The following is a 16,123-nucleotide window of genomic DNA, read 5'->3' as shown; positions in this document are numbered from 1 at the left end:
TATTGGGAAATCGATCTCACGGTGGACCACCATGATCGCAGTGGACCACCGTGATCGCGGTTGACCACCGCGGCCTCGGTGGTTCACGGTGAAATACAGGTTAATGTGAATGAACATGTATATTTCGATATTGCAGACCGTATAATTTTTGGCAAAGTTCTAGAATGTTTTGTTACATTTTTATGTACATTTGTATACATTGTAACTTGATTGTTTACAATCGTCAATTTTCTATTGTTTACCCTCGTTCCAGAATCATTTGACATGTTGTACATCGAGCATGATGTACTTTATGTTTTGTTTCTACAGTTTCCGCGTGAAGAATTACTTGTTGTTTATTTAAAGAATTGTTTGTTTTTGTTAAAATTTCGGAAATGCTTTCTCGTTTGTGTACGTATAGCTTGCCAATAATTACATATCAACATTTTACGAGTAATTTGATTCTGACTATTTTAGTGACTTCCTCCTGTTTATATTGTTACATGTATTGATTCGAATATAAATTCGAAACATCGGCAGTAAGTATTCAATTCAGTGATATTTTAAGAACATAAGCATTCAAAAAGATTAGTTGTTATGTTATCAAGTGACTATGATCTGTTTTGTTCAATAACAAGTTTATTTCGATACACAAATGTACATATTTAAAAAAGGTATGGATGTAAACAACAAATTCTCCATTTTATTCGATATAGTAACTTCATGTAGACATCAAATTCTCCATTTTATTCGATATAGTAAATGGATGTAGACATCACATTCTCCATCATTATTTCGTAAGAAAACAAGCGTTTAAAATGTATTCGTATTGTAATACAGCACATGTACAATAAATAGACATACATATGCATGTATAACAAAATCATATTTATGACATAATCAGTATTTAAATGCATGTTTGTAATATTAATAATAAAAAACTCGTCAGCGTTGTTACTATTTTCTTTTTTTCTCTCTAAAAACCATATTCTTGGTCGTATCTGAAATAAAAGAGTAAAACAGTTTTAAAAAAGCTGAATGTGAAATTATGACTCGTTAAATTCACCGCGATTTCTTAACAACACTTCTTATCGATACTTTATAAATTTGATATACATTGTATTTGCTCAATGCACAACATTATTATAACACAATAATTAAATCAATATTTACCATAATATTACGATTTTTTTTTTCATGTTATTTTACATACAGTGTATGTTTCAAAGTGCACTTGTTATTGAACAAAGAACAGGTATACAAATAGTCACTTACCAACATGACAACTGATCTTTTCGCATGACTATGATATTAAAATGTTGCGGAATTTAATACTTACTGTGGATGTCTCGCATTTGTACATGTACATTTATTTGATCCAATACATGTAACAAAAGAAAAAGGAAATCGCAAAAATAGTCTGATATCAAATTAAATGTACATGTAACATGTTTGTATGTAATTGTTGGTGAGCTATATATGTACACAAACGAGCAAGCGTTTTCAGAGGTTAACAAAAAACAAATCTTTAATTAAGAACAACAAGGGAAACTTCATGCAGAAACAATTGAAACAAAACCTGAAGCATAAAACACAAACAATACTCACGCTTGAGACATGTCAATGATTCTATAAAGAGGGCAAACAGGAGAGAAAACAGTTGAACATTCGGTGATTTTATTATGAAGTGCATGTAATACATGTACATACAAAGTTTAAAAAATAACAACATTATACGATCTGCAATGTGAATGAACATGTACATTTTGATATTGCAGACCGTACATTTGTATAATGTTGTTGTTGCACATGTATTTCACCGCGAACCACCTAGACCGTGCAGGTCCTCCGCGATCCCTTTGGTCCACCGTGAGATCAATTTCCCGATAACGCCGAGACTGACACTGCAATTCGCCACAGCGAAATCATCGTGTTCAATGGTGTATCGTGGTGAGATAGTAATAGTCCACTCTGGGCTGAATCAGGATGATGCGTTGTGGATGGCAGAAATCGCGCTAGACGTAGTGTATATTCCGCAGGGGATATCATTTCAACGATTTTGCTTGTTTTAATGTGTTTATAGTAAACAAAGTTATAGGTACAAAGTGCCTTCAGTGCGACTGTAACTTAACATTGAAGGTGAGGTGATCTCAGGCGAGCGACCCAGGGCCCTTTTGGCCTCTTGTTTTCTTAAAAAATGCCCAAGGTATATATTCAAATGTAGTTAACTTTACGGTTATCTCCTACATGTATTGGCAGTATGTTGCCTCGCAATAGGAGCATAATTTTATCTTTTCAATGTACATTTTTTCTCTTCTTAAAATTTATCAATCAATCGATTCTAGATTTAATGAAAATCTTAATATGGATAGAATAATCAGCAATCAGTGAAAGGTTTTTATATGAGGTTTTAAATGTGTTTAAAGGCATATTGATTGTTTTCTCTATATAAGACAATTATTCAACATAACAGTCCAAATTGTATTGACATAAAAAGTGTGAGGTACAATACTAAATTGATGAAATCTTCAAGAAGAAATAGTCAAAAGTCTAAATAGTATTATTCCAATAGGGTTGGAACTCACGCCTTAAGCTTCAATGATTATGTTCTGCGCTTAAGTACAGAATATTGACAGTGACAATAACGCGATACATACAATTCATTCATAAATATTTTTCTACTATAAAGTTTTTCCCGTGCCTGCAAAAAGGATTTCAGGGACAATTTTTTGCATTTGATATAATGCATAATTTACAGAAGATTTTTGATATCAAGGTCTGTGTACTAATAAATCATTATACCCCCATTACCATTGGTAATTGGGGCTATATAGGAGTCACTTTGTCGGTCTGTCTGTAGGTCTGTCCCGAAATCTTGTCCAGGCAATAACTGTGTTGTTCATTGTGAGATTTCAAAATCATTTGGAGCATTTGTTCACCATCATTGGACGGTTTGTCGCGCGAAATAATTACATCGATATGTCAAAGGTCAAGGTCACACTTTGAGTTCAAAGGTAAAAAATGGCCATAAATGAGCTTGTCCGGGCCATAACTTTGTCATTTATTGTGAGATTTTAAAATCATTTTGCATAATTGGACGGTGTGTTGCTCGAAAGAATTATGTCGATATCTCCAAGGTCAAGGTCACACTTTGAATTCAAAGGTCAAAAATGGCAATACATGAGCTTGTCCGGGCAATAACTATGTCGTTCATGGTGAGATTTTAAATTCATTTGGCACATTTGTTCACCATCATTAAACCGTGTGTCGCGCGAAAGAATTACGTCAATATCTCAAAGGTCAAGGTCACACTTTGAGTTCAAAGGTCAAAAATGGCCATAAATGAGCTTGTCTGGGCCATAACTATGTCGTTCATTGTGGAATTTTCAAATCATTTGGCACATTTGTTCATCATCATTGGACGGTGTGTCGTGGGGAAGAATAACGTTGATATCTCCAAGACCAAGGTCACACTGAGTTCAAAGGTCAAAAATGGCCATAAATGAGCATGTCGAGGCCATAACTATATCGTTCATTGTGAGATTTGTAAATCATTTATTGACCAATCAAGATCACACTGAGTTCAAAGGCCAAAAATTGCCATAAATGAGCATGTCCAGGCCGTAACTATTTGGTTCATTGTGAGATTTTAAAATAATTTGTTCACCATCATTGGATGGTATGTCACACGAAAGAATTATGTCAATATCTCCATGGTCAAGGTCACACTTTGAGTGCAAAGGTAAAAAATGGCCATAAATGATAATGGCATAATAATTCTTAAAAATTGCCATACATTAGATTCTCTTGTTTTGTGAAGACAGCATGCAAAATAGTCTGTGTCAATGCATCATGTGGGGGTATACTTTACGTCTGTGACAAAGCTCTAGTTTTGATATTTTTTTGTTAATGTAAACATTATTATGCCCCCCCTTCGAAGAAGAGGGGGTATATTGTTTTGCAAGAATGCTTACGCCTAGGATCATGAAACTTCATAGGTACATTGATCATGACTGGCAGATGACCCCTAATGATTTTCATTTTGAAAAGAAAATTGCCAGACTAGCTTGATGCCCCTTTAAAATGAGTAAATGCAAAGGATATGAAATAGTAATTATTGTAAATAGGTTGTTTAGTTACTTTTGTCAGTGTTTTAAATTAGATGTGTCTATGAGGGAGGTTAATGATTCAAATTTCGTATTTCCTTTATTGATTGCACAATAATTATGACATAGCTTGAAGGCACAGACACAAGGCGGAAAAGACTGGCTGTCATAGATCGGCTAAAATCATCTGAAGTCTCTTTATTGAGAGGAGAAGTGTGTGTTCTTGTTGCCTATGTTGGAACCCACGAGAATCACATAATGGGCGAGGTTTGTATTACTTTTAATGTGCATCATAATCAATGTATGTTTATACTTTAAAAACTTAACAAATATTGTGTACAACAGCAAGTCATAGAGGTTAGACATGTCACATGCAAGATAATCTGGAATATCTCTACCCAGATTTCTCAAATTCTTAGCACTTCCCTAGGGATAAATGTGTTTATGCATTTTATGATATTTGGTTTTGTAAAATCTTAAATCTTCGATGAAACCGCAGTGCCTAAATACCCATATTTATTAGCCCGGCTGTTTTCGGAGGAATATTTTTATGCTCCTCCAAAATTTATTTTGGGGGGAGCATATAGTTGCCGCTTCGTCTGTCCGTCTGTCCGTGCGTCCGTCCGTCTGTGCACAATTTTTGTCCGGGCTATTTCTCAGCAACTAATGACCGGAATTCATTGAAACTTTATGGGAAGCTTCACTACCAAGAGGAGATGTGCATATTATCAGTGGGTTCTGGTAGGATGATTTTTCACAGAGTTATGGCCCTTTGAAATTTTCCATTAAATGTTCATATAGTGCAATTTTTGTCCAGGCGATTTCTCAGCAACTAGTGACCGGAATTCAATTAAACTTTATGGGAAGCTTCACTATCAAGAGGAGATGTGCATATTATCAGCAGGTTCTGGTCGGATGATTTTTCACAGAGTTATGGCCCTTTGAAATTCTCCATTAACTGTTCATATAGTACAATTCTTGTCCGGGCTATTTCTCAGCAACTAATGACTGGAATTTAATGAAAATTTATGGGAAGCTTCACTATCAAGAGGAGATGTGCATATTATCAGCTGGTTCTGGTCGGATGATTTTTCACAGAGTTATGGCCCTTTGAAATTTTCTATAAAAAAATTATTGTCCTCCCAACTATACTGTGCCCTCAAGACGTTTCCTTTTATCTGAATACATTTGTATATAGTGCAATATTGTGACAAAAAAAACTTTGGGGAGCATCACCCGTCTCCGACGGTTTCTTGTTTCTCAATTGGGAATAATGGGTCTTTTTAATTGCTTGTTACTTAATTGCACAAACCCATCTGAATATTATTTTACCTGCATTTGGTTGAAATGTTGAGTTTCGGTGCTAATTTGATTTGTTTACTGGCAGATAATGCGCTTTTGGAACTAAATTTACACACTTTTCTGTACTTATGGGCATTTTTCTTACTGTTGCTTGGAATTTTGTATTTTTTTCTCGATTGGGATTGTCCCTTTTACAGGTACTATATAAAAAAGGAAACAATCACAGATGTGCCGTTGATAAAAGCGATGGGAATGGTTGTTTTTCCTGTTATAAAGCAGTGTATGGTGGGGTGTGCATGGTATGTTATTGAGCTCAGATCTGTAGACACTGGGCACTTAATGCATGTGTTTTATGTTGTCCCTGATTAACCTGTGCAGTTTGCACATGCTTATCTTGGACAACACTTTCTGCTTTTATGGAAGTTTTTGTTAAATGGAAGTATCTTCCATACAAAAATTGACTTTATGCGGAAAGCCTCATCCCTGATTTGTCTGTGTGGACTGCACTGTGTGGACTGCACTGACAATTCAGGGATGACACTTTACTCTCATACATTAAGATAGTTTGCCCAGAACGCAGCTCATATGTCACTCATCTTTACAGGAGGCTGGATTAACCCAGCATATAGACAAGGAGCTGATAGATGTTATAGTCAAGTTTATAGACGAGGGCGTGTATGACTCCCCGAGTATGAAGCAGCATCTAGAGCAGTACGTGCAGCGCTGCCATCCTGCCATCCTCCCTACCAACAGGCGCTTCTACCCTACCATCCATATCATACAGAACCATATGCACAAAGCTTTACGTATAAAATTCCCCAATGGCGAGCATAAAGCGAAGGTATTAAAGCTGACACATTTTGATACTTCTAATGAGCTTGGCTCTGAGAAATCATGATTTTATGCATGTGCTTAAAAGATGCAAATACACATTAAAATACAAGAAATTGCGTACGTCGTCTTAACGTTGTTAACTCCCTAAAGGCCACATTTATTGTCAAATCTCCATGAAACTTGGTCAGTATATTTGTGACCTAGAGCTCATGGCCCTCTTGTTTAGAGTTTAATGTTTCTGCATAATTCAAGTTGCAAAATGCATAAAGTTCAATACAAACGATTTTATGCCTTTATCTGCCAGTATCTTCGATGAGCGAAAACCTTGTTTATTTAACATAAACAAGTGAATTATTTATTTTTGTTTTAAATAATAACACATCAAAAAGGTATAATAATAAATGAAATGCTTCATGAGAACTTTCATCAGTCTCGTTGATTTTACAAGTTGCAATTCACAACACTTGAAACTTGATGGGTAAAATTCTTAGAACACGCACTAGCATAATATTATGTAGGAATGTCAATAATTGTGGCAGGGCTGTTATTATTTCTTTTCCGTGAAACAAAAATGTACTTAACATCTTCTTTTTTACAGGTTAAAGGCAGCAGGCAAAGGGAAGAGGGTAGCAAACGCAAAAATAGAACGGTAAATATTTTCAAACTATGGTTGGTTTGAATACTTTTTCCAATTTATTTTCTAAGTTTATTGGTAGTGAGCAAAGAATAATTTTGTTTTCTGGAGCATTGCTGTTTCCTCACTCCATGACTGTTTATAGCCTCATGGTTTGATCATTATTGTAATACATGCATATTATGTTATCAGGATGCAACAAAGAAAAAGGATCACTCCACAAAACACCAAACCAAAGTGAGACCACCAACACAAAGTAATCCTAAGGTAAATAGCTACATATTTTTTTGGAAATTATTTTAGTAGGTTCTATACAGCTGTAGCCATTTCTTCTGTCTGTTAAGTGCTGGTTAATGGCATTTTTCCATTCAGCAATATACATATTTCCCAATTGATCTTTTCTAGGAGTTATTGCTCTTTGATTTTAATATGTTGTTTTTTTACAGAAATTGAAATATGCACTTTCCTTTTAGTTTGACTAAGCACATCTTGTCAGTTCATTCTGCTCAGTAGATTTTAAGGGAATAATTTCTCTTTGAATGATAATTGATTTCAATGTTTGATCTCAGGCACCTATAGGTCGAATTTTATTACATTTTGTAAGCAGCATCTCTATAAGGTGGACGAAGTATGTTTTCAGGTTGTTCTGCTCGTAAAATCCTTTATTGAGTTATTGCCCTTCAATCAATAATTGACATTTTCTTTTGAATTATATGTTTCTGTGACCTATCCAGGATCATGTGTTTTTCTTTCTGAAGTACTGGAAAAAGGATTTTTCCCAATCAGGGATTTTTTTTTCACAATTGGCGTCTAAAAAAATCCCAATTCAAGATTTTCAGGTCACTTTTTTCCCAATTGGCGTCCAAACAAATCCCAAATTAAGATTTCCACACACACTCACACAAATATTTTATATTTGTATGCCCCCCTTCGAAGAATAGGGGGTATATTGTTTTGCTCATGTTGGTCTGTCGGTTTGTCCGTCCGTCCGTCGGTCCGTCCACCAGATGGTTTCCAGATGATAACTCAAGAACGCTTAGGCCTAGGATCATGAAACTTCATAGGAACATTGATCATGACTGGCAGATGACCCCTATAGATTTTCAGGTCACTAGGTCAAAGGTCAAGGTCACAGTGACTTGAAATAGTAAAATGGTTTCCGAATGATAACTTAAGAATGCTTACGCCTAGGATCATGAAACTTCATAGGAACATTGATCATGACTGGCAGATGACCCCTATTGATTTTCAGGTCACTAGGTCAAAGGTCAATCTCACAGTGACTAGAAACAGTAAAATAGTTTCCGGGTGATAACTCAAGAATTCTTACGCCTAGGATCATGAAACTTCGTAGGTACATTGATCATGACTGGCAGATGACCCCTATAAATTTTCAGGTCACTAGGTCAAAGGTCAAGGTCACATTGACTCGAAACAGTAAAATGGTTTCCTGATGATTACTCAAGAATAATTAGGCCTAGGATCATGAAACTTCATAGGTACATTTATCATGACTAGCAGATAACCCCTATTGATGTTCATGTCACTAGGTCAAAGGTCAAGGTCACAGTGACAAAAAACGTATTCACACAATTGCTGCCACTACAACTGACAGCCCTTAGGGGGGGGCATGTATGTTTTACAAACAGCCCTTGTTTGTAAATAAATTGCAACATTTCATTAATTTGTCTATGCAGCTCTATCAGCTGAACCTGAGGTAAATTTAATATTGCCATAATAACAACACTTTTTCTCAATTTTAAAGTATTTGTTTGCAAAAAGTAAAAATAAAGTTTCTCAAGTAGAAGATTTCGCGACATGAATTTTCATAATCTCAGTTTTTATTGCGCGTATTTTCCCAACTGGGCTAGTACTGGTACTTTTCTAGATTGGGCTGAAAAATGGCTGCTGCTTCAGTGATTTTGAAGGGAGTAAATGCCCCTTGAATTGTAATTTGTTACAACACATTTCTGATTGACAGATTGCAGCATATGGGAGAATCCATCAGTTTCACTTATAGTCTTGATTCTCTTGTTAGAACTCTGAATAATTGGGGATCCCTTATTTATATCAACATGTGGATATATAACATTTGAGATGAAGTGATAATCTGTGTTAGTGATTAATGGAGAAAGCAGTCACCACCTGGTCGTATTTTATGTAAGACTTAAGAACTCAAGCACTTTTCTCTTTCCAAAACCATGAAAACCAAAGTCAGGGACCACTTAAGCTAAGTATCTCAAAAAATAAACTAAATATATTGTCCACACATTTGAATGTTTGTATGATTGATAAGGGCACTGATCACAAGAATTTACTTTAAATTTGTAATGTTTAGCATTTTATAGGAGTGTGTTTATTGCATGTTTCATAACAAAAAAGTTGTGATCGGAGCTATTTGTGTGATTAATCTTGTGATAAAAAAGTGTGAATATGTTTTTTTGTTGTATTTAGGTTAACACTGATGGTACTGTGATTCAACAACATTACATAGGTAGGTTTTTTGCTGTAAAATCTGCATAAACAAATATGAGCCATGCTCTGAGAAAATGGGGTTTAATGCATGTGTAAAGTGTCATCCCAGATTAGCCTGTGCAGTTTGAACAGACTAATCAGGGAGGACACTGTCAAACTAGACTTGTGCTTTTAAGATGAAAAATAAAGAGGAAAGTTAAGTGATAGTGTTGGTTCTGATTAGCCTGTGGGGAATGCACATTCCTATCTGGGAAATCACTTTACACACATGCATAAGCCCCTATTTCCCAAACAAGGCACACATGTAAAATTACATGCTTCCAGATTAAGAAATATTAATTCTACATTATTGCATAAACTCTATCTATAATGCCCTCTGGCGGGATGCAGAAACTTGGCAAAAGGAGGGCTTGAACATGAGAAATCGTGTATTAACAAGGCAATTCTCGTGCTGTTCAAGCCCTGTTATGTCTTTTTCATATCCATAGACTGGTCCAAGCGCAGTTACTTCCCTTAGTAATGGCTGAACTTTGTTAATAACTCCAGCCTTCGACGACTTTCCAAGCATAAATGGGGAACTAAATAAGCACCAGTTTTTTCATGCATGCAGGGATAAAGGCAATGAATATTTCAATCCACTTTTCAAATTATACCATCTGCACTCTCTTGACAACAGCTTTATTTTATTGGCAACGATAATGAAGTTAAGGTTATTTACTCAACACTTTTAAACGTGTAAGTTTGTATGTACCTTATACGTTCCTGCTGTATGCTTAAAATACATTAGTGACAATATGTTGTCAGTATTAATTTTTAGAAAATTTAGTTGGAACAAAATAAAATAGACCTGTACGAAAGAATCATCTATGAAAACAATGACTTATTCTGATGATATTTATCCGTCATGACCAGTAAATTCAAAAATAGTTCCTCATTTCTTACTTTGCGCGGCTGAATTTCAAACTTGCATTAATCCACTGTTTAAACACGTTTTAAATCACATTTTAAATCGAAAACCTATCCGAAGGTAAAGCCCCGTCTGAAATTTCTGATGATGACCGAGGGAGGCATATGTAAAACACAACCTTGAACTGTATGACGTCATATGAAATAATCAAATTATTTTGTCGATGTCGATTTAACAAGACAATATTATTTTAATACATTTTGGTATGCCTACTCGGGCAGGAACTGATTTTTCGAGCGCCCACAGTTGATCATGCCCTCGAAAATGTGTATTATCCCTATATAATTATTTAAAATCCTCACCTGCTTTATTGATACTGTACATTAATATTTTGTTTTTATGCCCCCCTTCGAAGAAGAGGGGGTATATGGCTTTGCACATGTCGGTCGGTCGGTCGGTCTGTCGGTCCGTCCACCAGGTGGTTTCCAGATGATAACTCAAGAACGCTTGGGCCTAGGATCATGAAACTTAATAGGAACATTGATCATGATTTGCAGATGACCCCTATTGATTTTGAGGTCACTAGGTCAAAGGTCAAGGTCACAGTGACCCGAAAGAGTAAAATGGTTTCCGAATGATAACTCAAGAATGCTTTGGCCTGGGATCTTGAAACTTGATAGGTAGATTGATCATGACTTGCAGGTGACCCCTATTGATTTTCAGGTCACTAGGTCAAAGGTCAAGGTCACAGTGACCCGAAATAGTAAAATGGTTTCCGGATCATAACTCTAGAAAGCTTATGCCTAGGATGATGAAACTTCATAGGTACATTGATCATGACTCGCAGATGACCCCTATTGATTTTCAGGTCACTAGGTCAAAGGTCAAGGTCACGGTGACCTGAATTAGTAAAATGGTTTCCTAATGATAACTCAAGAACGCTTATGCCTAGGAGCATGAAAATTGATAGGTAGATTGATCATGACTCGCAGTTGACCCCTGTTGATTTTCAGGTCACTATATCAAAGGTCAAGGTCACGGTGACCTGAAGAAGTAAAATGGTTTCCGGATGATAACTCAAGAACGCTAATGGCTACGATCATGAAACTTCATAGGTACATTGATCATGACTCGCAGATGAACCCTATTAATTTTGAGGTAACTAGGTCAAAGGTCAAGGTCATGATGACCCGAAATAGTAAAATGGTTTCCGGATGATAACTCAAGAACGCTATGCCTAGGATCATGAAACTTCATAGGTACATTGATCATGACTCGCAGATAACCCCTTTCGATTTTGAGGTCACTAGGTCAAAGGTCAAGTTCACGGTGACCCGAAATAGTAAAATGGTTTCCGGATGATATCTGAAGAACGCTTATTCCTAGGATCATGAATCTTCATAGGTACATTGATCATGATTCGCAGATGACCCCTATTGATTTTCAGGTCACTAGGTCAAAGGTCAAGGTCACGTTGACCCAAAATAGTAAAATGGTTTCCGGATGATACCTCAAGAACGCTTATGCCTAGGATCATGAAACTTCATAGGTACATTGATTATGACTCGCAGATGACCCCTATTGATTTTCAGGTCACTAGGTAAAAGGTTAAGGTCATGTTGACCCGAAATAGTAAAATGGTTTCCGGATGATAACTCAAGAACGCTTATGCCTAGGATCATGAAACTTCATAGGTACATTGATCATGACTCGCAGATGATCCCTATTGATTTTCAGGACACTAGGTCAAAGGTCAAGGTCATTTGAAAAAAAGTTATGAGCTATTGTCATCACCTTGGCATCGGCGTCCGGTTAAGTTTTGTGTTTAGGTCCACCTTTCTCATAAAGTATCAAAGCTATTGCATTCAAACTTGGTTGACTTACTATCATGAGGGGACTGGGCAGGCAAAGTTAGATAACTCTGGCGTGCATTTTGACAGAATTATGTGCCCTTTTTATACTTAGAAAATTGATAATTTGGTTAAGACAAAAGTATACTTTTTGCGATTGAGAATATAGCCGAATTTCGGCTATAAAATTGGGCAAAAAAAACAACCCTGCCTAGAATCATGAAACTTCATTGGTACATTGATCATGACTGGCAGATGACCCCTATTGATTTTCAGGTTACTAGGTCAAAGGTCAAGGTCACAGTGACTCGAAACAGTAAAATGGTTCCGGGTGATTACTCAAGAATGCTTAGGCCTAGGATCATGAAACTTCATAGGTACATTTATCATGACTTGCAGATGACCCCTATTGATTTTCTGGTCTCTAGGTCAAAGGGCAAGGTCACAGTGACAAAAAACATATTCACACAATGGCTGCCACTACAACTGACAGCCCATATGGGGGGCATGCATGTTTTACAAACAGCCCTTGTTCAATATGATATGAGAGATTCCCCTTTTAAATATGTGATATGGTATTTATCATTATAATTTCTTGTTCAACACCAGATGATACCGCAGACCGTGAAGATGAGGTTGTACAGTGCCCACCAGACTATGTTGATGAACAAGGTAAGGGGTGTTTGGTATTGATTAATATAATTAAGCCTCGCTTTTGGAACATGGGGCGGATTGGCCTATGCAGTTCATACAGGCTAATATGGGACAACATTTTCTGCCTTGACTGGATTTGCTTTTAGAAGAGACTCCCTTCAAAAAAAATTCTGATGAAGCAGAAAGTGTCTTCCCTGATAAGACGTTAATGCATCAAGTCGGTTTTCCCAGAGCATATTGAATTTGACAACAGAATGATGGGAATTAATTCAGTCTATTGTCCGCAGTGCAGTCCCATTTTGCTATGTGAATCTACCTGCATGAGTTACAGATCAAGTTTAAGTTTTGTAGCAGTCAATTCAATTTTGGGGAAGTTAGGGCTCTACTGTAACAGATTTTCAGACTTTTTTGTTTTATGCTTGCAGATATTAAGCCGATTTTTGGTGTGTGGCTCTTTTTCCATTACTTACTGATCAAGTTTGAGTTTCGTTCTAGTCCATAGATTTTTGACAAGGTATCGGGAGTTGGACTAAACATTTTTCTTTAACAGAATACTTATCCAGTTTTTTTCCCTCAACACTTTCAGACACGTCCTTATTAATGAGTCTGCCTGTAGGATTTTCAGATAAAGATTGAGTTTTATTATGTATCAGGAGTTTGGAGACAAAAGTTTAATGAGGGGGCATCTGTGCCTTATGGACATATCTTGTTATGCTGATTATTATAAAAACAACAACACTCTAAGTATTTCATGTAGATAATACAGTTAAAAATTGGTATGAGCTGTCTAAAAAACAGAATGAGCCCTGATATTGCAATGTATATAACAGTAAACGGTCTCAATTATATAATTATAAATTTAAAAAATAAATATGTTTAAATAAAAGTCAGAGTGTTATGTACAAAAATAAATATTTGGAGTATTCACTTTAAATTTAAATAGATGCAAATCTAACCAATATATTTGTTTGCATATAAATTCAACAGCTTATGGCACACCTTGTCCAAGGATTGTAAGATAAATCAACACATGCAAATAATTAATGACTCCATCCAAGGATTGTAAGATAAATCAACACATGCAAATAATTAATGACTCCATCCAAGGAGTGTAAGATAAATCAACACATGCAAATAATTAATGACTCCATGATACTTTTTTTTTTAACTGTATGGGCAAAAATCTTTTCTAATCATTTATAAATGTATTCATATTTTAGTATTATTGAACACATAAAAATATGTTATTGTTGCAAACTGCATATGTGTGATTTGACTTTTGAAGTTGCGGATACATTTGATGTTTCTCTTCTTGTATGTGATTCCATTTAGTTTATAGAGCTTAAAAACAGTATTGAATTTCTTTTAACAACTTAGTGGAAACATAATTTATAATTACTTTGTATTTGGATTACCTTTAATTAAATAACGTTTTTATTTGATATTGAAAGTTCATAATAATATTTTATTGTGTAAATTCTTCAAACTATGAATATGACAAAAATAGTAAACTTATTTAGTCTTGAAATAATAGGTTTTAGTGATACACAACCTTTGTCTTGATCAAACTTGGTTGGACTGTTTAGCTTGACAATAACTATGGCAAGTTTAAAACTTGGTTGAGAGGTGTAAAAATCCGGTCCAACTCTTTATCTTGACAATAACTATGGCAAGTTTAAAACTTGGTTGAGAGGTGCAAAAATCCGGTCCAACTCTTTATTGGGACAATATCTATGGCAAGTTTGAAATATGGTTAAGTGGTGTAAAAAAACTAGTTCAAATATAAGGAACCCTTTTTGTCCACTCTAGAAGCTGTGTTAATGACTCAATGCTAAAAAAAACATGGTCAGAATGTTAATGTTGACAGAATCAAGGCTAAGTTTGCATCTGGGTCTAGTGGGGTTAATACTAAATAATGGGTCCCCATGTGGTTTTGATGACAATGGGTGTAATTTTAGCCCATGTGAGTGCTTTAGGGCTAGAATGATTAATCTAATTATGAGCCTTGTTTTGGGAAAGCCAAGCTTAATGTTTCTACAGATTTAATTATTTCGTGACTACAATGATGCAACTTTACACATGGCATCCTTGATTGATGCAAACAAAATAGATGTTCGTTCTGTGTCATGGTTGGATTAGTACAATAATTTTTTCACTGGTCTTTTCTTAGAACAATTTTAACTCTGCTGTTTTCGGAGAAAACCAGAGGTATTGTCATAGCCAGCTCGTCATCCGGCGTCTGCCGTGCTAAAACCTTAACATTGGCTCTAAATTCAAAGTGCTTCCACCTACAACTTTGAAACTTCATATGTAGATGCACCTTGATGAGTTCTACATGCCACGCCCATTTTTGGGTCACTTGGTGGAAGGTCAAGGTCACTGTGACCTCTAAAAAAAAATAAAATCTTAATAAAATAAAATTAATTTAAGCTTTCATTTATTCAAAACTGCACCCGCAGGCGAGCGTTGGCACCTGTTATGCAGTGCTCTTGTTTAATCTTCTTACAGTGAAATATGCAAAAAAATTCTCGTAACTTTATTTTACCCTACCAGTGAAACGGTAGGTTTGCGCTCTGTGTGTAAGTCTGTCTGTCTGTCAGTCTGTCGGTCCGTCAGTCCGTCTTAATTTTCTGGAACCTGCGATAACTTTGAAAGTTTGTCATATTTTTTCATGAAACTTATAACATGGACAGATGGCAATAAGGAGATTATGCACGTCAATTCCTTTTGTTCCTACGTCAAAAATTGTGGTTGCTATGGCAACAAATAGAAAAAAAAAATACTGACAAGGGTGGAGTTTCACCGGTAGAGGAAATATTGCTTGGCAATCTCTTGTTTAACTTGTATTCAAATACACATAAATGAAGAGCTGGTTATTGTCCCCTACCAGTGAAACAGGAGGGGACTTATGGTTTTCGATCTGTGTGTCAGTCTGTCTGTCAGTTTGTCCGTCCGTCACACTTTTCTGGATCCTGTGATAACTTAAAAAGTTCTTCATATTTTTTCATGACACTTTTAATATTGACAGATGGCAGTATGGAGATTATGCACGTCAATTCATTTTGTTCCTACGTCAAAAATTGTATTTGCTATGGCAACAAATGTTTAAAAAAATACTGACAATAGTGTAGTTTCACCGGTAGGGGACCATATTGCTTGGCAATCTCTTTTTTAATATCATTTTTAATTTCACTTTATGAAAGGATTGAATGATAAATGACCATTCAAGTATGATGTTAAAACAAAATGCTGGAAATTAATGAAAAAGTATAAGCACAAAGAAAGTACTACACTGTACCACACATTCTTTAGACCTTTTAACCGTTGCAATAATATCATATCATGCTTTGTCTTATAAAATAAGTACTGGTAGAAAACTGAA

General features: G+C 35.7%; 1 protein-coding gene across 1 annotated transcript in view; it reads left to right on the top strand.

The window, feature by feature from the left end:
- LOC127878849 (uncharacterized) overlaps positions 1 to 13,243 on the top strand; it is a 45,601-nt gene extending 32,358 nt beyond the window's left edge. The window contains exons 5-11 of the mRNA XM_052425373.1: positions 4,215 to 4,352; positions 5,992 to 6,228; positions 6,820 to 6,870; positions 7,048 to 7,122; positions 9,310 to 9,349; positions 12,697 to 12,759; positions 13,167 to 13,243. Of these exons, the coding sequence (XP_052281333.1) occupies positions 4,215 to 4,352; positions 5,992 to 6,228; positions 6,820 to 6,870; positions 7,048 to 7,122; positions 9,310 to 9,349; positions 12,697 to 12,759; positions 13,167 to 13,243 (681 nt within the window). The remainder of the gene's footprint in view (positions 1 to 4,214; positions 4,353 to 5,991; positions 6,229 to 6,819; positions 6,871 to 7,047; positions 7,123 to 9,309; positions 9,350 to 12,696; positions 12,760 to 13,166) is intronic.
- Positions 13,244 to 16,123: the final 2,880 nt, after the last annotated feature.

Source organism: Dreissena polymorpha, chromosome 4, assembly GCF_020536995.1.
Source record: "Dreissena polymorpha isolate Duluth1 chromosome 4, UMN_Dpol_1.0, whole genome shotgun sequence".
NCBI classification, from domain to species: domain Eukaryota; kingdom Metazoa; phylum Mollusca; class Bivalvia; order Myida; family Dreissenidae; genus Dreissena; species Dreissena polymorpha.
The sequence above is the reverse complement of the archived record's forward strand: the minus strand, read 5'-3'. Positions and strand labels throughout refer to the sequence as shown.